The 23,359-nt window shown below is 35.1% G+C and overlaps 1 protein-coding gene across 3 annotated transcripts in view; it reads left to right on the top strand.

The window, feature by feature from the left end:
- Positions 1–23,359, top strand: part of STAG1 (STAG1 cohesin complex component) — a 408,272-nt gene that overhangs the window by 234,484 nt on the left and 150,429 nt on the right. For 2 of the 3 annotated variants that reach the window (XM_058732364.1, XM_058732365.1), the window contains one exon: positions 7,227–7,431. In XM_058732364.1, the coding sequence (XP_058588347.1) occupies positions 7,227–7,431 (205 nt within the window). Of the gene's footprint in view, positions 1–7,226; positions 7,432–10,588; positions 10,699–23,359 lie in introns of those variants that run through there. The other variant, XM_058732367.1, reaches the window with a different exon arrangement.

Below are 23,359 nucleotides of genomic sequence, written 5' to 3'. Positions count from 1 at the left end.
AGAAGAATGAATTTAAATAGGATAGTCAGGAAAACCTAAGAATGTGACCTTAAGTAAAGACTTGAAGGAGATAATCGAGCAACCATGGGTATGCCTAGGGGAAGAGAAAATTTCAAATGCACAAATGGCCCTGAGGCAGAAATAAATAAATATATATATATATATATATATATATATATATATATATATATATACACACATACACATATCTAGGGTATTAGAGACAACAAAGAAGCCAGTGCGGCTAGAGTGCACTGTTTTATATGTTGCATTTGATTGCTTTGTTGTCAGTACTTTTCCAAGATATAAAACAGTTCACATTTTTTTTCTTTGCATGGCATTAACTTTTAATTGACCACAATGTAGTTGTTTTGTAAAGTATCCCACATTTTTGTTCCTTTAATTTTTTCCTCATGGTTTCATTTAACTTGTTCCTAAATCTCTTGTATTTTATAATTGAAAGTTAGGTCTAATGACTTCATTAGATTTTTTTGCAAGGAAATTTCATAGATGATGCTGTGTACTGCATGTTAGGTCACTGTAGATAGTATATGCAATATCAGGTTGTTTAGGTAGGTTGCTACAATTGGTCACTTGTTTACTGTGATCACCATTGAATCTTTTTGTAAAAATGCTTTACATTTGCAACTATCAAATATTGGTACTCTGTTACACTTATGCCACTCAACTTGCCACTCAGTGGTTTTAATATCCATCGATCTGTTTCTGAATTTTTTTATTTATTTTGAATGTAGAAACCAGTGTGTCCTGAAGTCTGGAAATAGGATATTCTGTATCAGTTGTTTATTAAAGGGTATTGGTCTCTTATGGGACTTAGTAATTAGGCATCCCTAAACAAAAGAGTTATTCTTCCTGCAGGGAGTCAGGGGCAAACAATTCATTTTTGTTTCCAGTTGTGAATAAACCCAACAGTTAATCAAACCAGAAATAAGTCATTTTTGCCCAATAGTCATTTACTTCAGTAGATTTTATTAGTATTTGAGTATATATCACATCTCTCCTATTTGGTCCATCATCATCATTACTCCCTTAGTTAGGCGCTCTCTGTCCCTCCTCCTTCGTTTTTGGATCTCTTGGCAGCAGTCTCCTTGCTCCATTTCCTTCACCTTTACTTCCAGTTACTCTCCACAGTGGAACCAGAAATATTTTTTAAAGCTCACATCTGTTCATGATACTTATTTGCCCAAAATTTTTCAGTGGCCACCCATTATCTCCAGAATAAAGCTTGGCTTTACTTTAATGAAGACTTTATATGAGGAAGGGGCTCCCTGTGACTTGGCCCCATCTTTTCTCTTGATTACCACCACAAAATCTGGCTTAGGTTGCCAAACTTAAAGTAGTTCTGTAATCTCATTGTCATAGCTTAGCTTTGTTTTATAGGCACTTGCTAATGTTATTGCTTAGAATGCTGTTGACCCTGTTTCCCCTGCCCAGTTGCCTTTGCAGAGAATTGACATTCCTTCCTAAGTAGTACTGTGTACCCTTATAACGTTCCTATCATTGTACTTAATTTACTTGTTTATTTTTTATGTGTCCTTCTTTTCAACTAAAGTAGAAGTTCTTTAGAGTATGGGGGGAAATGGGAAGAAGTTAGCCAAGAGTATAATCTTCCAGGTGTATAAGTTGAATAAGTTCTGAGGATCTAATATACAGCATGGTGATTATAGTTAATAGTACTATGTTATATACATGAAAGTTGTTAAGAAATCTTAAATGATCTCACCAAAAAATAAGAAGTGAGTAATGTAATGTGATAGGATGTGTTATGCTAATGCTATGGTGTTAATCATTTTGCAGTATATAAATGTATCAAATCAGCTTCTTTTATACCTTAAACTTAACAGTGTTATATATCAATTAAATCCCAGTAAGGCTGGAAAAAAATAAAGTAGAAGGTCTTAGGAGAAGATCTTGTTGCGTTCATCTTTGTATGTTAAGAACTTGGCATAGGGCCTGGAGCATATTTATTGCTCAGTAAATACCTGAGTAGATGGACAGTTGGGTGGATGGATACTTTCTCCAAGTAAGTGTTTACACATCACCATTTTAAGCAGTCATAGTAATATGTCTTTGGGTAAGTATGTTGAAATTAGGTAACCAAAAGCCAGTTTCACCAAAAACCGGTGATTTTGTGTGTGTGTGTGTGTGTGTGTGTGTGTGTGTGTGTGTGTGACATTGTCCATCAGCTGAGTTAAACAATTCTTTTTGTTTTTGTTTGGCTTATTTTTATTTTTTTAATGTTTATTTCTGAGAGAGAGATTGAGCAGGGGAGGGGCAGAGAGATCCGAAGTAGGCTCTGTGCTGACACAGAGCCCATTGTGGGGCTCAAACTCCTGAACCATGAGATCATGGTATGATCCAGTGTCAGATGTTTAGCTCACTGAGCCACCCAGCTGCTCTTCTCTTGGATTTACTCTTAAAAGAGTATTTTATCTCTTCAGCTATCTATAGTTTGTGGCCAGATTGGGTTCCCAAATATCAAATGTTTAGGGATTAGGTAGTTAACCTTCCAACTCTGTCAGCTGAATGAGCTCTACCTTGCAGTGGACCTCTCTTAAGATTGTTGCTCTCATCTCAGGGGCTCTAAATTTTGTACTTTTTGTTGCTGGCTCTTATCTCTGAGGGTTGGTATCCCTTTACTTCTTTCCCCCATCATTGTCCCCAAAACTTCCAAAATAAATTTTTCCATTAGTTGCTTGTGTGTCCATTTGTTAGCAGAACTCTAATGTTCTTCCTTGGAAGAGCAATGACTAGATAATCCTTATGTCCTCCAAGGTTCCTATAGTAAACTATATGAAGCTCCATTGTAGAGTTAAGAATATGTGGACTTCACAGTCCCAGAACTAGAACCCTATATGTCTGTTACCTAGGACAACTTCTTAAGATCTTATTTCTCTTATCTTTATATATACCAGTGTTTACCACAGTATACTGATAATACAAAATTACAGATGTGACAAGTGCATACAGTATAAATCCTAGCTATGTTATGTTTTGTACATGGAAATTTCTCCCCTTATAGTCATCTAAATGTATTTGGAGAAACTGCTTTCTTACTGGACCTTTTTGGTTTGCTCTCTGTTACCCTTCTTGCAGATTTCTGCCTGATACTCTTGCACCATGAGCTTCTTTCTTCCTTTCTATACTTGTCTCGTATTTGATATTGCTTACTTTTCATTAGTTTATTCAATAATTTCCTTGTGCAGAGCATCATAGTAAAACTGCACTCAAAGAATTTAAATACTAGTGGATAAGGTATTTAGGCTACTTGATAATTATCTTTATTTTGCTATTATTATTTTGTTTTCTTAGCTTTGCTAAAAAAAGAAATTATTGCCTTGTGAAGGAAGTTAGTTTTCAGTATACCTCTGCCCTTCAATTCTAGACAGTTCTTTTTTTTTTTTTTTAAGTTTATTTATTTATTTTGAGAGACAGCATTTGTGTGTGCATGGGTGTGCGTTTGTTGGGGAGGGGCAGAGAGAGGGAGAGAGAGAATCCCAAGTAGGCTCTGTGCTGACAACGTGGAGCCCAGTGCAGGGCTTGACCCCACAAACCATGAGACCACGATCTGAGGCGAAATCAAGTTGTGTCTGATGCACAACTGAATGAGCCACCCTGGCGCCCCTAGACAATTATTTTTACATGGCATGTATAAATGTGTCTAACAAAGAGAAATTTATAACTGGTATTAGAGTAAAGCAAGAAACTGTCTTTTGAAGTAGATACAGATTTTTCTTTCTTTTTTAAAAATGTTTTTCCTTTTAATAACTTTTTGCACGATACAAAAATTTAAAAAGGATATAATAGTATACATTGTCAGTTTAGTTAGGAATTGAGCTAGTTTTGTGTTCTGCTGTTGATACCGTCTTTAGTGTCCCATAATCTTCATATTTCTCTGTTTTTCAGATTTTAACAGTAACTGCTGTTGCCTTGTTCATAGGATACCCAAAGGGGGTTTTCTCAGTATTCATGCTCTACCCTCAGCTTTCAGCTCTCTTGTTCTCTTGTGGCACAGAGCACTCCTACCCCACACTCTTGCGCCTCCATCTAGTGGTAGACTGGTGTTGCTTTATTGCCTTCTATTATAATGAGGGCATGGGGACTCTTTATTGTCCTAGTGCTAAGTCTTTTTTTTTTTTTTAATGTTTGTTTATTTTTGAGAGAGATAGAGCATGAGTGGGGGAGGAGCAGAGAGAGAAGGAGATACAGAATCTGAAGCAGGCTCCAGGCTCCAAGCTGTCAGCACACAGCCTGATGCAGGGAGGGCTCAAACTCACAAACCATGAGGTCATGACCTGAGCCAAAGTTGGACGCTTAACTGACTGAGCCACCCAGGTGCCCCTAGTGCTGAGTCTTAATCATGCCTTTTGTGCCTGGAGCCCTTGAGGGACCCTCTCAACTTTCCTGGCCATTATTTCTGTGACAGGCCTCAGGTGGTTTCCTGTCCCCTTCCCAATGCTATCAAACCTCTGGTTTGATATTGGTATTAGGATTCAGGGTCCAGGCCAGTGTTTTGTCTTATTCTCTCCCCCAGATGGAAGATTTCTTCTTTTACCTTCTCCTAGCTGCAGTGATTCTTTGCCTGGCTATGGTGGTGATTCAGTTTGCGGACTCACCTCCATCAGATTGTCTTTTAGTTTGCAGGGGACGAAAAGCCTGGAGATGTGAGCTAGGCTTCTTACCTTTCCCCCAGCAATTGAAGATCATCACCTGCAAGTCTGCACCAAGAGAGGTGCTCTCTGTTCTGCTCTGTCTCAGAATTTGTTTTTAAGTACCCACTTGAGACCTGTGGAAAAGAGCTTTTGAGTGAGTGTAAACTCCTTGTTGTACCACTGTGACAAACTAGCTCACACTTCATCTTTGATAGTTCCTTAAAATTTTAGGCTCATATCTTCTTACTCATTTTTGTGGAGACCACCTTTTCTTCTTAGGCTGTGCCATACATGATAGAGCTTGTTTGTTTGATCTCTTCTTGGAGGGGCTTATTCTTTGGAATGATAATTACTTTAGTTCAAGATGGGCTCAAGAAAACTTTTGTTGTTGTTGTTGATTCAGCTTATTCTCATTGTTGGTAGATTTCCACATTCTAAGTGAAAGCCAAACCCTATTGTTAACGCTTTTGGATTTGCTTTTAATGGTTTTTTTTTTTAATACAAAAATTAATGTTATATGGTTGAACCTATTGGTCTTTTATGACTTCTAATTTTTGTATTGTGTTTAGTAAAAGACTTCCTCACCCTGAGAATATTCTCCCATGTTGTCTGCCATTTATTTTTCTTTTCTTTTTTCCTTTTTTTTTCTTTTTTACTGGTTTTAGGTGTTTTGATTCATTTAGGAATTAATTTTGGTGTAAGGTGCAATATCTGTCTAATTTTCTTTGTAATGAAAAGCCAAATGCACCAAAATCACTCACTGAAAAATTCATCTTTCCCCACTATTTAAAATTCTACCATAACAGTAGGATTGATGCCTGTAAGTAGTAGAAAATTTGACCAACAATGGCTTGAATTCACAGGAGTAATTTGTCTTATGCAAAATAAATCTGGGAGTAGGTAAAACATTATTGTACTGCCTCTCAGCAGTGCAGAGACCTAGAGTTTTTCCATCTCCTTCTGTCATTTTTATCTCCATGCTTGTCCCCTTGATGGTTGCAAAACCACTGTTGAACATCCAGCATTACACATGAGTTTTAGATCACTGAGAGGGGAAGGGACAAAGGACTGAAGATGTCATACTTACCTAGTCTGGTCATGTTAAAGGCTTTTCCAGAAGCCCCACCTAACCAAATACATGTTTTTTCCTCAGATATTTCTTGCACATTATTTTCCAGACCACTAATGAATCTCCTATCATTAGTAGGACTGTTCTTTCCTTCGATTCATTAGCTGAATTGTTTAATTAAGGTAGAAAATATTAGAGGTCTCTGGGTGGCTCAGTCCGTTGAGCATCTGACTCTTGATTTCAGCTCAGGTCATGATCTCATGGTTGGTGAGTTTGAGCCCTATGTCAGGCTCTGTGCTAGCAGCAGGGAGCCTGTTTGGGATTCTCCCTCCCTCCCTCCCTCCCTCTCTCTACCCCTTCCTCATTCACGCTATCTCTGTCCCTCTCAAAATAAGTAAATAAACTTAAAAAAAAAAGTATTTGGAGCACCTGGATGGTTCAGTCAGTTGAGTGACTCTTGATTTTAACTCAGGTCATGATCTCACAATTCATAGGTTTGAGCCCTGTGTTGGGCTCTTTGCTTGCTGACAGTATGGAGCCTGCTTGGGATTCTCTCTCCCCTCTCTGCCCCTCCCCTGCTCATGCTGTGTCTGTCTGTCTCTCTCAAAATAAACATGAAAAAAACTTTCTAAAGAAGTATTTAAATTAAAAAAAGAAAATATTAAATATATGCAGCTAATAACTTCACTCATAACTAATTTTCTAGCAGAGTTTGGCCTAGAAAAAACCAAATAGCTATAAATTGAGAATATTCAGGCACCATGTTCACAGAATTTCTCATTCTTTGCCTTGTGAATTTACATTTCTCTACCAAGATGTTTTAGGCTAGAGTAGGAAACCTCTAATTGGGTTCATTGTCAATTTCATGTTTTAAACAAGATGACACAATCTGGTAATATCAAGAGCCCATATTAGATTTTTATTCTTTGAAAAGTTGATAAATCTGCTCTGTAAAATAGAGTTATAGAACCCGTATATTGTAAAACTGGAAGAGATAAGGTTGCAGTTTCGGATATGAAAAATTAGGTTTGGACTTCTTAATGAAATGCTTATACTTTTGAATCTCTCAATTCTTAAAAATTCTATTTAAAATAACTGAAAGATGCTATATGCTACAGGAATCATGATTCGTTTGACCTGAATTCAGTAGCAGATATCCTTTCTAGTCTAAACTTCTTTAATATTTTTTGTTTCCTACTTCAAATTATCTCAACTAGGATACAAATTGGAATCACTTTTTTTTTTAATGTTGGCTTAGAATAATGAATTAAATTCTGGTTCTCAGTAACAATTTTGAATACTTTATGAATTATTTAGTTGTGGGAGATCAAAACAAACAATAAATATAAAGTCTTCAGTGTACCTTCAATTTCTGTCCACATCTACTTTTGAGAAAAAAATGTTGGTTTATACATAGGAAAAAAAACTTTGATCAAATTGATATCATATGTCAAATTTAATAATGTCCTTTTTATCCTTTTTAGGACAGTGGTGATTATCCCCTTACCATGCCTGGACCTCAATGGAAAAAATTTCGTTCAAACTTTTGTGAATTTATTGGAGTCCTGATTCGACAGTGTCAGTATAGCATAATTTATGATGAGTATATGATGGACACAGTAATTTCCCTTTTGACTGGTTTGTCAGACTCCCAGGTCAGAGCTTTTAGGCATACAAGTACCCTTGCTGGTAAGTAACCACATTTTATTTCTTTTTCAATTAGATTTGTTAAATGTTCTATTCCAGTTAAAATTTATTTAGATTAAGTATTTAAATTAATTGCTGTGCTCCTGAAAAATACCATCTCTCCCCTCCCCCAAATTCATCTGAATGGCTTATGTTATCTGTTTAGGTAAGATATATGCTGATTTTGATAACTGGCATTTGATTGCCTTGAGAATGAAAATGGAAAATTTCTGGAAAATTTCAGCAAATTTCTCTCTCAACATTTAATTACTTTCATATATCATTTCATAATTCAGGATATTTTAGGAGTTCATTAGGCCATATTCTTTGATAAACCCCAAAATTAGTAGTTGAAGTTTGAGATTCAGTCTTTTTTTTAATTACATTGCTTTATTGCTCATTATTATACCTAAGTGTATAAATTTTTATTTGTTTTTATATTTGACACAATTCCATCTAATTGCAATCACTGCACAGCCAGCATTCTTCTCCTGCTGTAATAACTTGATTGTATCTAACTGTAATGTCTCTGCAGTCAGTTCATTTAGGTCAGCTATAGATAATCTGAGGAATTGACAGGTTAGTTTTCACTTTTATTTTCATTTTAGAATTATCTAGAGAGTTCTCAGCTAAGTATATTCATTTTTTCCTTGTTTCTTTCCATAACAAGGCAATTTTATTAATTTAGCAATTGTTCTATTTTCCCTCAAATACTTTAACTCTGCTTACCTAAAATGACTGTTCTTTTTGATCTGTGATGTCGAGTATACACACGTGTGTGTGTACATGCACCTATGTGTAAATACTCCCAGATTACATCCTTTTTAGTAGCAGTGACTTTATATTCATCTTACACATTATCATAAGAAACGCCAAATTTAATTTTGTTAATTACATTTCATCTTGCATTTACATTGTATTTCTCATTTATCAAATATGTTTGAAACATTGGTTCTCAAACTTTTGCATGCATCAGAATCATCTGTGGAGCTTATTAAAACAGATTGCATGGACTTACCCCCAGAGTTTAACTTTAGGTTATACTGATGATAATACTTTGGGGAATACACATTGCAAACCCCTGGTTTAAAATTTTGTCATATTCTGGCTTAATCATTTGCCTAAAGCTGTATATTACCTTGGGTCATCCATACTTTTGTCCATTTCTCTTTTTTCATTTCTCTCTTTTTTTCTTATTTTAATGTGATTAATCCATATTAGTGTCCATTATTCTTTTAGTTACATGTCTGTATGAAACATGAAACAGTTTAGTAAAACCTTGGATTGCAAGTAACTTGTTTGTGAGTGTTCCCTGAGACAAGCAAACATTTCTAATACATTTTAACTTGATAAATGAACGGTGTCTTGCAATACAGTGTCTTGCGATACGGCATCAGTATGTGACCCCAAATGTCACATGATCACGACCGAGCCAGTGGTTCTTGAAATTTGCTTTGATATACAAGTGCTTTGGATTACAAGCATGTTTCTGGAATGAATTATGCTTGCAAACCAAGGTTTTACTATATTTGCTTTTGAGAGTAATATTTTTCTTATTATTAGGAAAAGAGGAATATCTACCCAATTTTTTTTAAAAAAGTAAAATAAAAATACAGTTATATTGCTGAAAAAAATTTCTGTACAGGACACACATCAGATACCTTAAATTCTGTGTTTTGAGAGTATTTTCTTCCTCATTATTAGGAAGAAAAAGAGATCTTATACCCAAGATCCTTTAAAGATACTGTAAATACACTATTATTTTTAAATTATCTGATGCTATACATTTTCCTTTCTAATTTCATGACTTTTGCTATCTTCTGCATTTTAGTTTGCTCTTTTTTCTTTATATGTTCTATTTAGTTTTCATCTTACTTTCTCCTATGCAGTAATGACCATTTAGCTGGTTGTCAGATGCATGGTAAATGCAGCAGTTTGAAATAAATGTAACTAAACATAAAATAGAAATTGCTTCTAAATAGTCCAAGTTGCTCTCATGAAAAGTTTATATTTTCATCTCATAAGACCAGGAGAGAAAGGAGAACCAACAATGGAGGAATGAAGGAATGCCCAATGGAGGGCAAATGTTAAATGCTGTCCTGCTAATAGAACTATGAAGTAATAATTTATACTAAAAAGAAAACAAAAGATTTTGCTTACAGATATTGAGAGAGAGAATAACCTGGAGCTTTTCTGTAGGGGCAAGGTACTTCTCTTTAATCCAGAAACCTGTGTGTATTCTGTATAAAAGATTAAATATATGCCACATACTGTATTTAAGAACATAAGAGAATAATGTAGAATATTTTGACTTTTAAAATGTCTCAGTTTCCTGAAAAATGCACTTAATTTTCATTTGCATTTGTTCTCCACTACAGTGTAAACAAAGTATTACATTCTTTTACTGACTTCATAATAGTCCATTCCACCTCCTTTCCATTGGCCTGTTTTTAGTGACTTTTATTATTGTATTGTTTTCCCTATTTTTATCCTTTTCATGACCTATATATGTGTTAATTTTAAATATTCTTAAATATATTTTAATTATGGCTCTTCTGTTCCTTTTGAGTTGAGTAGCTTCCTCCTCCTTCCAGTGCCTTTCTGTCTTTTCCCACAGTTTACTCGTGATCATGATAGCTTTTGAAACTGCTTGATAAATACCATTTTGTTTTTACCTAAGCTTTGTATATCATGATCTAGCCTATTTCAATTTGAAATTATTTTTAAAAATATGATAAGAAAAATGGAAGGAGATCAACATATTTCTACTGATTTTTCAAAAGTAGAAACTTAATTTTCAAGTCATTTTCAAATTTACTTCAAAATATTACTATATGACTAATTAATGATCGTATCTCCCAAGGCCCAGTTTCATAAAATGTGGGATATATCAATCACCCACCCTTCAACAAAGCACAGAGATCTTACTGAGGACTTAATTCCAGACTAGATAATAATTATCCATATTTTCAAGAATTTTTTTTTCTCATCTTTGCCCTCCTCTGTCTCTGTCTCTCTCTCTCTCTCTCTCTCTCTCTCTCTCTTTTATGGTATGTATGCAAGGGGCAGATTAAAAGATAATCATTTTTATTCACTTTGCAGGACGAGTCTTGGGGACTAGATAAAATGGGCAGGAACATTTAATCCTCTGCTTCAAAGACTATGTGCATGGACAGTTACAAGGCAGTTATGGCCATATATGATTATCGGCTTTGGAATAAAATGCTCCTTGACATTGCTTATATCTTAGCTGAGAAGAGAGACAATCAGGTTAGTTGTTCTGTAGGGTACAGATGTGATGAGTTGCAGAGCTTGATAAGTCATCAGAGTGATCTTATCAGTAGCACTTTTAATTGGTTTTCCAGATAACTCATTTTCTTATTCAGTTAAATAATGTGTCCCGTATTGTCAGTGTTTATGCATTGCATTTAATTGTATACTTTTTACCATATTTTTATTAAAAATTTTCATCATTCTGTAGTTCTTTAGGTCTGTTTATTCTACAGTTACAGTAGTCTCGTTTTTCCATTGGAGGTAAACTATGTTTCCTCTTTATTGAAATTCTTTTTGCTGTTAAATTTGAACAGACTGTTAGCTATTACATTTTCTATTTTCCTTATTATTTTTTCTGTTCTCTTAATTGGAATTTTAAAACATGCTCTCCAGTTTGTTTGAGGTAGTACTTCAGGTTGCAGTACAGTTTTCATTAACTATTAATCTTTAGAATTAAGTGCCCTTATTTCTGTTCTAAATAGCTTCCTCAGTTGCACATATTGGAACATAGCTTGTGGATGTAATTTAAATAACATTTTGTCCTTATTTTGGTGGATTTAGAATCTGAGACTGGGCACATTTATTTATTCCTCAATTTGATGAAATTTTCATGAGGTAATAATCTGTCTTTTTTCCTCGAAGGTCAAAAAAAAAATAGCTTTGTTGTTTGGTGTTATGAAGATAATTCTACTCTCAAAGAGTCTGTTTTTCAGATCTATAGTTACATTATTTTTAGACATTTGCTTTAAAAATGTATGCCAATACTTTATAAAGTGTTTATTTCTAATTTTTGTTAGGTGGTAATTTGTAGGATAAGTAATGTTGATGTAACGTTATTATTTTTTCTGTTTTCTCACCTATATGATTTTCTTTTATATTACAAGTAGATTAATATTGGCTACCACTCACTACTAAGGTGAAAATGCTAATTTGGACAAAGAGGATTAAGAACACAAAATTATATTAATAATAGCATGGTGATTTATTCTACTTTTTTCTGAGATGAATTCTGGGAAAATTAGAAAATGTGGTTAAGATCATCATATGAGAGTCAAGTGGTCTCAGTATGCTGGGTAGCCAGACTTGACCACTGGTGAAGTTAATAGGTCACTCTCAGACCCTTGGGGGAATAAACACTTCTTCATACCTTATTGTTTAACATTATTATGTTTACATATAGTTAATTTTATATTGACGTATGATTCATTGCTGATTATCATTTCTTACGAAGTCACAGTCTCTGGACTTCTACTCTGAAGAAATATACGATATATGAAATTGCTTTGCTCTCCAGCCATAGATTGAAAATCACTTTGCATCAGTAAATTGGCATCTTTTCTTTCGCTTTCAGTTGCTGAAACCATATAATATAGTGGTTCATAGAATGGGTTCTGCACCAGACTGTCTGGATCCACATCCCTCACTGCCTTTTACTGGTTTGGTAACTTGGACAAATCTTTAACTTTCCTGGCCTTTCTTCACGTGCAAAGTGAGGAATATCATAATAGTGATCTCATTAAGAGAAATTAGGAGAGGCGGGGGCCTAGGTGACTTAGTTGGTTAAGCATCTGACTCTTTTCAGCTCAGGTCATTATCTCATGGTTTGTGGAATTGAGCCCCTGTCATGCTCTATGCTGAGCATCGAGCCGTTTGGAATTCTCTCTGCCCCTCTCCTGCTCAGGCACACTTGCTCTCTCTCAAAATAAATAAAAAAGATTAAAAGAAAGAAATTAGGAGAGCACAGACCAGTGCCTGACATTTAATAAGCTGTTCCTATTATTCTGTAATGACAAGAAGAGCTAATAGTGTTGGCAGTGTTTTACTTCATTCATGTTTTTATTCAGAATATATTGAGCACCTACTCTTAGTAATAAAAGTTATTGCCAATGAGGAAATCAGAAATTAGATCTTTCAAAAACTCCTGTTAAGAAAAAAATAATTAAAAAAATAATAAAAACAAAACTAATAGCATGCATTTTTATTTTTTGTCTCGTCTTTTATTTTATCTTTTAATTTTGTCACAAATTCTCTTTATTACATTCAGTTAAGTGTTTTGGAATTCTTAACTAGACAATATTTTTGGTTTCTATGGTTAGGGCTTGACAATTTTAGGTCTGACATCATCAAAAAGCAGACTATAGAGTATAAATAATCTCTTCATTCTCTTATGTTCATTTTTTTATTCTTCTAAAGTCTTACTTTCTCATTGCTTTGTACTTTTACCATTGTATTTTTTGTTTTGTTTTTTTACTTCATAACCTTTGTTTGTTTTTATTAACCTCTGCCCTAAAGATAACAGTTCCCAGTTTTCCAGAGTTTGTGAATAGACGTTAAGTGTTCTCAATAATTGACCAAATTTGTGAATGCCACTATATCTCTAGCTGTATCTGTAAAATACAGTAAACTTTAAAAATTCAGTGATGTAAATATTTACTTCAAATATGTAAATATAGGTATCTATAGTAATGTGTTAAGTTTTCTAGTTAACTATCATTTTCTTAGGTTTATCTTTTTCATCAGATATGAAAATTAGCTTTCTTTTGGGGGCTAGCTTTTATAAAGAAATCATGGTTTTAAAATCACTTTACAAACATTGCTTATCATTATCTATTAGCTTGGTGACCTTAGACAAATCACTTCTGTGCCTCACTTTCCTCATCTGTATACTGTTAATACTAATAGTCCCATCTTGTAGGAATGAAAGGCTTAAATGAATTCGTGTTAAATGTTTAACATATAAAAGTCACCGAGTAAAATTGATACTATAACTACAACGGAATGACAGAGCTTACTTGGCTTAGTTCTAAAGAGGGCAGAGAAATTGAGAAAATTTTTTGTATATATTTCATTAACAATTCCATATTGTACATTTAAATGTTTTCTGTGCATATAAAATTACTGTAGTGATATATTCAGAAAAGGAAAAAAGTACAAAAATAAAAATTACCCATAGTTCTACTTATCATTGTGCCCAGAATATGTTTGTATTTCCTTTAGTTTTTTTCCTCATAAGCATAGTTTTGAGGGTTTTTTGTTTCATTTTTAAGCAAATAATAGTATCAATTTTATAGCATGTATTTTCTGTGCTTTTAATTTTTATAATCATGTATGATAAGGCAGGCTCATTTTCTAAAATCTTGATGTCCTTTAAGTTTCTTAACTTTTCTGCTATTATTTGAATCCTTCATCTTTTTTTTGGAAAAGATGGTGACCTATTTTTGGAAAAGAGAGTGACCTGTTAACTTCACCAGTGGTCAAGACTGGCTACCCAGCATACTGAGACCACTTTTCCATCTTTCCCTATCATCTTTTGCTTTCTTTCTTAATTTATTCTCTTCTTTTTGGTTAGCTTATTTTTTGATAGCTTTGAAAAGAGGTATTGGGGAAGTATATATTTGAGATTTTACATGCCTGAAAAGTATATTATATACTCATGTTTAATTCTCTGACCCAATATAGAATTCATCATTGAAAATTATCTTCAGAATTTTTCCTCTAGCTTCCATTGTTGCTGATTATCATTTCTTAACAAGTCAGAAGTCCAGTGCTGTTTCAGCTTCTGATTCTGATCCTGTTTCTTTGGAAGCTTTTAGATTTTTCTCTTTATTCCTGGTGTTCTGAAATAGCATGGTGATACACTCTGATGTGTATTTATTTTTTCCCTTTCATTATTCTTGGTACTCTTTTTTGAATACCTGTTGCTTGGATATTAATCTCTTTAATCAATCCTCAGTGTCTTATTATTTCTCTTCCATTTTCCATTTCTTAGTGTTTTTTTACATTTTTCTTATACTTCCTCAAATTTATTGAACTTAATTTTGACCATCATATAAGTTTCCTAAGAGTTCTTTCTCCAGGTTTATTTTTTAAGTATTAGTTCATGGATGTAATATCTTCTCTTATATCTTTGATACTGTTCATTATTATTACTCTGAAGTTTTTTCTGCTCCGTACTCTTTTCTTCTGATTCTCTGCTCCAATCACTCTCTTTCATGTTGGAACCTTTCCTCAAATAGCTATTTCTTGGTATTCTGTTGCTTAGAATGTGGCACTACAAAGGCAGTTAACAGAGGGGCTGTGTATGTCTCTGTGAATGTGTTGTATTTGACAGGGTAAGGCAGTGGCTTTGTCTTCTTTGGTGAGCATCACTGTAGGACGGTTATGTGGTCACCTGGCATTTTCATTGTAGACCCTAAACTGTTGATCATTATTTTCCCTGGGAAAGTTCAGCTTCTTTGCAGGAGGATCTTTCAATCTACTTAAGTTTAGTTGCTGTCTACCATTTGGGAGTTTGGCAGGGTGAAGCAGCATCCAGGGCAATCTGGACTTCACTTATATCCCTCTGATTTGTTTGATGATTCCAAATCTCTCGCTAATTTTGTTGAGAGAATAAACTTTCTGGACTTTCAAGTTGGGTGTGTGGGGGAAAAATTGCTTGACTGCCCTAGGTTGTTGGAGTAGAGCCTTAGGGATTTAATTACTTATTTTATAAACTTTGACTTTAGACCTTACTTCCCTCCTTCTTCTATGGAACCTGGTATTACTTATTCCTGAATGCTTCTGGATTCTGCAGAATGAAATGTTTGTTTGTTTGTTTTTTTCTTTTTTATCTTCTTTTAGATATACCTAGTTGTATTTCCTTTTTTGACCACTTGGTGTGATTTGTATGCTCTCTGCTTACTTTCCTGCTTTCCATGTACACATATATACATATATTATGGTTTGGGTTTACCAGTATTTTTCTTAATTTATTGAAGGTGAAATTTGTTTTCTCCTTATTATTTTGGTTGGGTTTTAAGAGATAAAGGGAATGGTTAAATCTCTATCTTATGGGGGTGCCTGGCTGGTTTAGTCAGTAGAGCATGCAACTCTTAATCTCAGGGTCATGAGTTCGAGGCCCATGTTTGGCATAGAGTTTACTTAAAAATAAAATTAAATGAAAAGTTAAAAATGAACTGTCATTTGTAAAGTGGAAGCTTTTTGTAAGCTTTTTGGTTTGTTAAAATAAGCTTTTTAAAACTAAAGGAATATAATCATCCCTCTTTTAAAAATATAGTTTGTCCCATTATCAAACATATTTCTTTGGTATACAGTATTAGTTTTCAAAAGTGTATTTCAGGGGTGTCTGGGTGGCTCAGTTTGTTAAGCGGCCGACTTTGGCTCAGGTCATAATCTTGCGGTCCGTGAGTTCGAGCCCTGCGTCAGGCTCTGTCCTGACAGCTCAGAGCCTGGAGCCTGTTTCAGATTCTGTGTCTCCCTCTCTCTGACCCTCCCCTGTTCATGCTCTGTCTCTCCCTGTCTCAAAAATAAATAAACATTAAAAAAAATTTTTTTAAAGTGTATTTCAGAAATAGATCATTAAATATAAATGCAGTTTTTTAGATTTTGTTTTTATGTTTAGGAACACATAAATATAAATTGTTGGATATTGATTGAAAGAGTCGATGTCTACAATCTTAATTTCAACCATCCCATTTGCCAATAACCACTTCTTTTTGTTTCAGTGTTTTTCCTCTGTGTTCCCAATTCAAGTATTGTTTATCTTTCATTGGGACTTCAGATCCTTTGATGCCATATTTTTAGTGTTCTTCACACCATTTCCTCATTTCCTCATTTCCTCAGTTTTCCTAGCATAGATCATTTTCAACTAGATTTATTATAATCCTGTCTGTCTTCATATCCTCAACATCCTTGCCTCTGTTTCCATCATGCCTCCTTTGAAAACCCTATATTACCACCTGCTTCGTACCTGTACCAGAGCGCTTGAAAGTGGCTGAAGAAAAACATATACTTGTAATGGCTAGGCTTTAGATTTTTCTCACAAGTGGACCTTTAATGTTGCCTAGAAATCCCATTACAGCATTCTACTCCATATTATTCCTACTTTCTTACAGGATTATTTCATACCTTCTCCTCAGACCTGTAATATCTCCTATTATCTTTTTTTCACACTTAGCTGATTATTTTAATTGCTTAATAGAGTCAACAGAGAATTCTTCAAGGATTAAACCTACTAATCTAGGTGCAGCTATACCAATATTCTCTACTTTTTCTCTTACTACAGTTACTTCTAAGGTCAGTCCTTACTACAGTTACTTCTAAGGTCAGTCTTCAGTAGTCTCAGTAGATCTGAGCCCTGTTCTCTCCCTCAAGAACTTTGCTCTTTTCTCTCTACTGGCTTCAGTTCCCCCCTTTTATTAGATAATTCTTATCATTATACTAATATGCCTTAGTTGCTCTTATCTTTTAGAAACATTCTCAGTTAAGGCTCTCTAGAGACACGGAACCAAGAGAAGATGTACTTACTGATATATACATACATACATACATACATACCCACACACACACACATATATACATATATATGTGTATATACATACACACACACACACACACATATATTGAGGAGGGGGAGGGGTTTTTTAAGTTTATTTTTAATTATTTTTTTTCTCAGAAGACAAATGTTTTAATAATGAAATTTTTTTTCCCAAAATTTTATGGTATAGTATTGCTTTCAAGAATAGAATTTAGTGATTTCTTCACTTACATATGACTCCCACTGCTCATCATACCTCCTTAATACCTGTCACTGGGTTTTAGCCCATCTACCACCAACATCTTTCCTTCAACCCTCAGTTTGTACTCTGTTGTTAAGAGTCTTTTAGGATTTGCTTCCCTCTCTTTTTTTTTTCTTTCCCTTCCCGTGTGTTTGTCTGTTTGGTTCCCTAAATTCCACATATGAGTGAAATCATGTGTTATTTGCCTTTCTTTGACTGATTTATTTCTCTTGGCACTATTTCTCTTATACAATATAGCTCCATCCACATCATTGCAAATGGCAAGATTTCATTCTTTTTTTTTTTTTTTTTTTTTTTTTCAACGTTTTTTTTAATTTATTTTTGGGACAGAGAGAGACAGAGCATGAACGGGGGAGGGGCAGAGAGAGAGGGAGACACAGAATCGGAAACAGGCTCCAGGCTCTGAGCCGTCAGCCCAGAGCCTGACGCGGGGCTCGAACTCACGGACCGCGAGATCGTGACCTGGCTGAAGTCGGACGCTTAACCGACTGCGCCACCCAGGCGCCCCAAGATTTCATTCTTTTTAATGGCTACTATTCCATTGGATATGGATGGATGTGTGTGTGCATGTACGTGTACACATTCATCAGTCAGTGGACACTTGGGCTGTTTCCATAGTTTGGCTGTTGTTGATATTGCTGCTGTAAACATCGGGGTGCATGTATCCTTTCAGATCTGTATTTTTGTATCCTTTAGATAAATACCTGGTTAGTGCAATGGCTGGATCATAGGGTAGTTCTTTTTTTAATTTTTTGAGGAACCTCCATATAGTTCTCCTTAGAGGCTGCACCAGTTTGCATTCCCACCAACAATAGGAGGGGGTTCCCCTTTCTCCACATCCTCACCAACATCTGTTTTTCCTGTGTTGTTAATTTTATCCATTCTGACAGGCATGAGGTGGTATCTCATTGTGCTTTTGATTTGTATTTCCCTGTTGGTGAGTGATACTGAGCATCTTTTTATGTGTTTGTTAGCTGTCTGGCTGGATGTCTTCTTTGGAGAAATGTTTATTCATGTCTTCTGCCCATTTCTTCACTGGATTATTTATTTTTGGGGTGTTGAGTTTGATAAGTTCTTCATAGATTTTGGATACTAACCCTTTATCAGATACGTCATTTGTAGATATCTTCTCCCATTCAATAGACCACCTTTTAGTGTTATTGATTATTTCCTTTGCTGTGCAGAAGCTTTTTATCTTGATGAAGTCCCAGTAGTTCATGTTTGCTTATGTTTCCCTTGCTTCCAGAGATGTGTCTATTAAGAAGTTGCTCCAATGAAGTCAAAGAGGTTGCTGCCTGTGGTCTCCTCTGGGATTTTGATGGTTTCCTATCTCACATTTAGGTCTTTTATCCATCTTGAAGTTATTTTTGTGTTTGGTTTAAGAAAGCGGTCCTGGTTCATTCTTCTGCATGTTGCTGTCCAGTTTCACCAACATCATTTGTTGAAGAGACTGTCTTTTTTTTCCATTGGATATTCTCTCTTGCTTTGTCGAAAATTAGTTGACTATGTAGTTATGGGTCCACTTCTGGGTTCTGTATTCTGTTCCATTGATCTATATGTGTCTGTTTTTGTGCCAGTACTTTATTGTCTTGATGACTACAGCTTTGTAATACACTTGGAGTCTAGAATCATGATGCTTCCAGCTTTGCTTTTCGTTTTCAGGATTGCATTGGGTAATCAGGGTCTTTTGTGGTTCCATACAAATTTTAGGATTGTTTGTTTTAGCTCTGTGAAAAATGCTCATGGTATTTTGATGGGGATTGCATTAAATGTGAAGGTTGCTTTGATTAGTGTAGACATTTTAACAATGTTTGTTCTTCCAATCCATGAGCATGGAATGTTATTCCATTTAGTTGTGTCTTTTTCAGTTTCTTTCATAAGTGCTTATAGTTTTCAGAGTATAGATTTTTGACCTTTACTTCTTACCTCTTTGGTTAGGTTTACTCCTGGGTATCCTACAGGTTTTGGTGTAGTTGCAGATGGGATAGATTCCTTGATTTCTCTTTCTGCTTCTTCATTATTGGTCTTTAGAAATGCAACTTATTTATGTATGTTGATTTTATATCCTGCAACTTTACTGAATTCATGTATCACTTCCAGCAATTTCTTGGTTGAGTCTTTTGGGCTTTCTACATAGAGTACCATCTCATCTGTGAAATAGTGAAAGTTTGACTTCTTCCTTGCCAATTTGTATGCTTTTTATTTCTTTCTATTGTCTGATTGCTGTGGCTCATACTTCCAGTACTGTGTTAAATAGCAATGGTGAGAATGGACATCCCTGACTTGTTCCTGACCATAGAAGAAAAGCTCTCAGTTTTTAATTGAGGATGATATTAGCTGTGGGTCTTTTATATATGGTGTTTATGATGTTAAAGTATGTTCTATCCCCGCTTGATTGAAGGTTTTTATCAGGAATGGATGCTATATTTTGTCAAATGTTTTTTCTGCATCTGTTGAGAGGATCATATGGTTCTTATCCTTTTTGTGATGTGGTGTATCATGATGATTGATTTGTGAATAGTGTACCACCCCTGCAGCTCAAGAATAAATCCCACTTGATCATAGTGAATAATTCTTTCAACGTACTGTAGATTTCATTTGTGAGAATTTTGTTCACAATTTCTGCATCCATGTTCATCAAGGATACTGGCCTGTAATTCTCTGTTTTAGTGGGCTCTTTGTCTGGTTTTGAATCAAGGTAATGCTAGCTTTGTAGAATGAGTTTGCAGTTTTTCCTTATTTTTCTATTTTTTGGAACATTTTGAGAAGAATAGGTATTACCTCTTTAAAACATTGGTAGAATTCCCCTAGGAAGTCATCTGGCCCTGGACTCTTATTTGTTGAGAGTTTTTTGATTACTGACTCAATTTTTTTGCTGGTTATGGGTCTGTTCAAATTTTCTATTTCTTCCTGTTTCAGTTTTGGTGGTTTGTATGTTTCTAGGAATTTGCTCATATCTTCCAGATTGCCTAGTTTTTTTGCATATAATTATTAATGTTCTCTTATAAATGTTTGTATTTCTATGATATTGGTTATGATCTTTCCCCTTTCATTTGTGATTTCATTTATATGGGTTCTTTTTTTTTTCTTTTTGATAAGTCTAGTCTACTGGTTTATCACTTCAAGGAAACAGTTCTTATTTTCATTGATATGATTTTTTTGTTTCTATATTTATTTATGCTCTGATTTTATCATTTCCCTTCTTCTGCTGGCTTTAGGCTTCATTTGCTGTTCCCTTTTTTTTAAGGTTATTTAGTCTGAGAGAGAGAGAGCGAGAGAGCGTGCATGTACACGTGCAAGAGGAGGAGGGGCAGACACAGAGAGAGAAAGAGAATCAATCCTAACCAGGCTCCACACTGCCAGTGCAGAGCCCAAAGCAGGGCTCATACTCACAAAACTGTGAGATTATGACCTGAGCCAAAGTCAGATGCTTAACCAACTGAGCCACCCAGGTACCCCTTGCTTTTCCTTTTCTAGATCCTTTAAGGTATAAGGTTAGGCTGTGTATTTGAGACTTTTCTTGCTTCTTCAGATAGGCCTATATTACAGTATACTTCCCTTTAAGACTGACTTTGCTGCAACCCAAAGGTTTTGCACTTTTGGGTTTTCATTTTCATTTGCTTCCATGTATTTTTAAATTTCTTCTTCAATTTCATGGTTAACTCATTTATTCTTTAGTAGGATGGTCTTTAATCTCCATGTATTTGTGGTCTTCCCAAATTTTTTTTGTGATTGACTTCAAGTTTCAAAGCTTTATGTTCTGCACATATGCATGGTTTGATCTCAGTCTTTTTACTTGTTGAGGGCTGATTTGTGACCCAGTATGTGATCTGCTCTGTAGAATGTTCCATGTGCACTCGAAAAGAATGTGCATTTGCTGCTGTAGGATGAAATGTTCTGAATATATCTGTTAAGTCCATCTGGTGCAGTGTGTCATTCAGAGCTGTTGTTTCCTTGTTGATTTATGTTTTGATGATCTATCCATTGTTGTAGATGGTGTGTTAAAGTCCCCTAATATTATTGTATTATTACCATTGAGTTACCTTGTATTTGTTAATAATTGATTTATGTATTTGAGTGCTTCCATGTTGAGGGCATAAATATTTATAATTGTTAAATCTCCCTGATGGATAGACTCCTTAATTATGGTATAATACTCTTCTTCATCTGTTATATTCTTTGGTTTAAAATCTTGTTTGTCTCATATAAGTATGGCTGGTCAGGCTTTCTTTTGGCATTCATTAGCATTATATATGGTTTTTCATCTCATCACTTTCAATCTGCAGATGTCTTTAGGTCTAAAATGAGTCTCTTATAGGCAGCATATAGAAGGGTCTTCTTTTTTTATCCATTTTAATACTCTTTGTGTTTTGATTGGAGCATTTTGTCCATTTACATTCAGAGTAATCATTGAAAGGTATGAATTTAGTGCCATTATGCTACCTATAAGGTTGGTGTTTCTGATGATGTTCTCTGTTCCTTTCTAGTCTTTGTTGCTTTTGTGGTCTTTTTTTCCCCCAACTCAAGGAGTTCCCTTTAATATTTCTTGCAGGTCTGTTTACTGGTCATGAATTCCTTCATTTTTTGTCTGGGAAACTCTCCTTTTACTCTGATTGCCTTGCTGGATAAAGTATTCTTGGCTGCATACTTTTCCCATTTAGCATATTGACTATATCATACTACTCCCTTCTGGCCTGTCAGTTTTCTGTGGACAGATCTGCTGTGAACCTGATCTGTCTTCCCTTGTATGTTAACAACTTTTTTTTTCCCTTTCCTCATTCAGGATTCTTTCCTTGACTGTGTATTTTTGAACTTCACTGTGATATGTCTTAGTGATGGCAGCTTTTGTTGAATTTAATGGGAGGTCTCTATGCTTCTTGTTTTTTGATGTCTGTTTCCTTCCCCAGATTAGTGAGATTTTCAGCTATAATTTGCTTAAATAAACCTTCTGGTCCTTTTTTTCTCTTCATTTTCTGAGACTCCTGTGATACAAACGTTATAATGCTTTAAGGAGTCACTGAGTTCCCTGAGTCTACATTTGTGATCCAATACCTTTCTTCCTTCTTTTTCAGCTTCATTATTTTCCATAGTTTTTATCTTTTGTATCGCTGATTTGCTATTCTGCTTCATCCATCTTCATTAGCATTTCATTCATTTGGCTTTGCATCTTGGTTATAGCATTTTTTATTTCTGCCTGACTAGTTTTTAGTTGTTTTATCTCTACAGTAAAGGATTCTGTAGTGTCTTCTGTGCTTATCTCAAACCCAGCTAGTTTCCTCATGATTACTGTTTTAAATTCTGGTTCAGACATCTTACTTTTATCTGCATTGATTAAATCCTTGTGACTTCTCTGTTCTTTCTTTTGGGGTTAATTCCCCTGTCTTCTCATTTTGTCTGGGTCACTTTCTGCATTTGATTGTTAGGAAAGACCGTTGTACTCTTCCAAGTAATGGCTATATTAAGACGAGGTTCCCCCCCCACCAGCCCCCAGAAAAGGAAGCTAGATTCTAGGTGTGTTTTGGTTTGTTTGTTAAAAGAAGCTAGATCCAAGGGTGAAAAAGGAATGAAGATAGATCCTGTTTCCCCTCAAACTGAAGCTTTCCAACACTCTATGATCAGTAGACTTGGTGCATGCAAGGGGTCTGTGCCAGGGAGATGTATTTCAGTAAGTTGGCTGACACAATTGTGGGAACTGGCAAATTTGAAATCTGTGTAGGACAGCAAGCTAGAGGGAGGTTGGAGTTGTACAGCTCTTATGCAGAATTTCCTTCTCCAGGAAACCTTAGTTTTTTCTTCTTAAGGTATTCAACTGACTACCTGAAACCCACCACCTTATTGAGGGTATCTCCTCTACTTAAAACTGGCTGATGTCGCTGTTAACTATATCTATGAAATACCTTCACAGTAACACCTGGATTACTGTTGATTCCAGTTGACAACTGATACTGTGTGTCAGTTGATTCAATAACTAGCTACTGTAGCCTAGCCAGGTTGATACATAAGACTGACCATTACATTCTCCCTTGTTTCCTCATGCCTTTCTTCCTACAGTCCTAATACTCTCCTTTTCTTCGCAGCAA

The sequence above is a fragment of the Neofelis nebulosa genome, chromosome 5, assembly GCF_028018385.1.
Source record: "Neofelis nebulosa isolate mNeoNeb1 chromosome 5, mNeoNeb1.pri, whole genome shotgun sequence".
NCBI lineage: Eukaryota > Metazoa > Chordata > Mammalia > Carnivora > Felidae > Neofelis > Neofelis nebulosa.
Note: the sequence above shows the minus strand (reverse complement) of the source record. Positions and strands in the feature narration are given on the sequence as shown.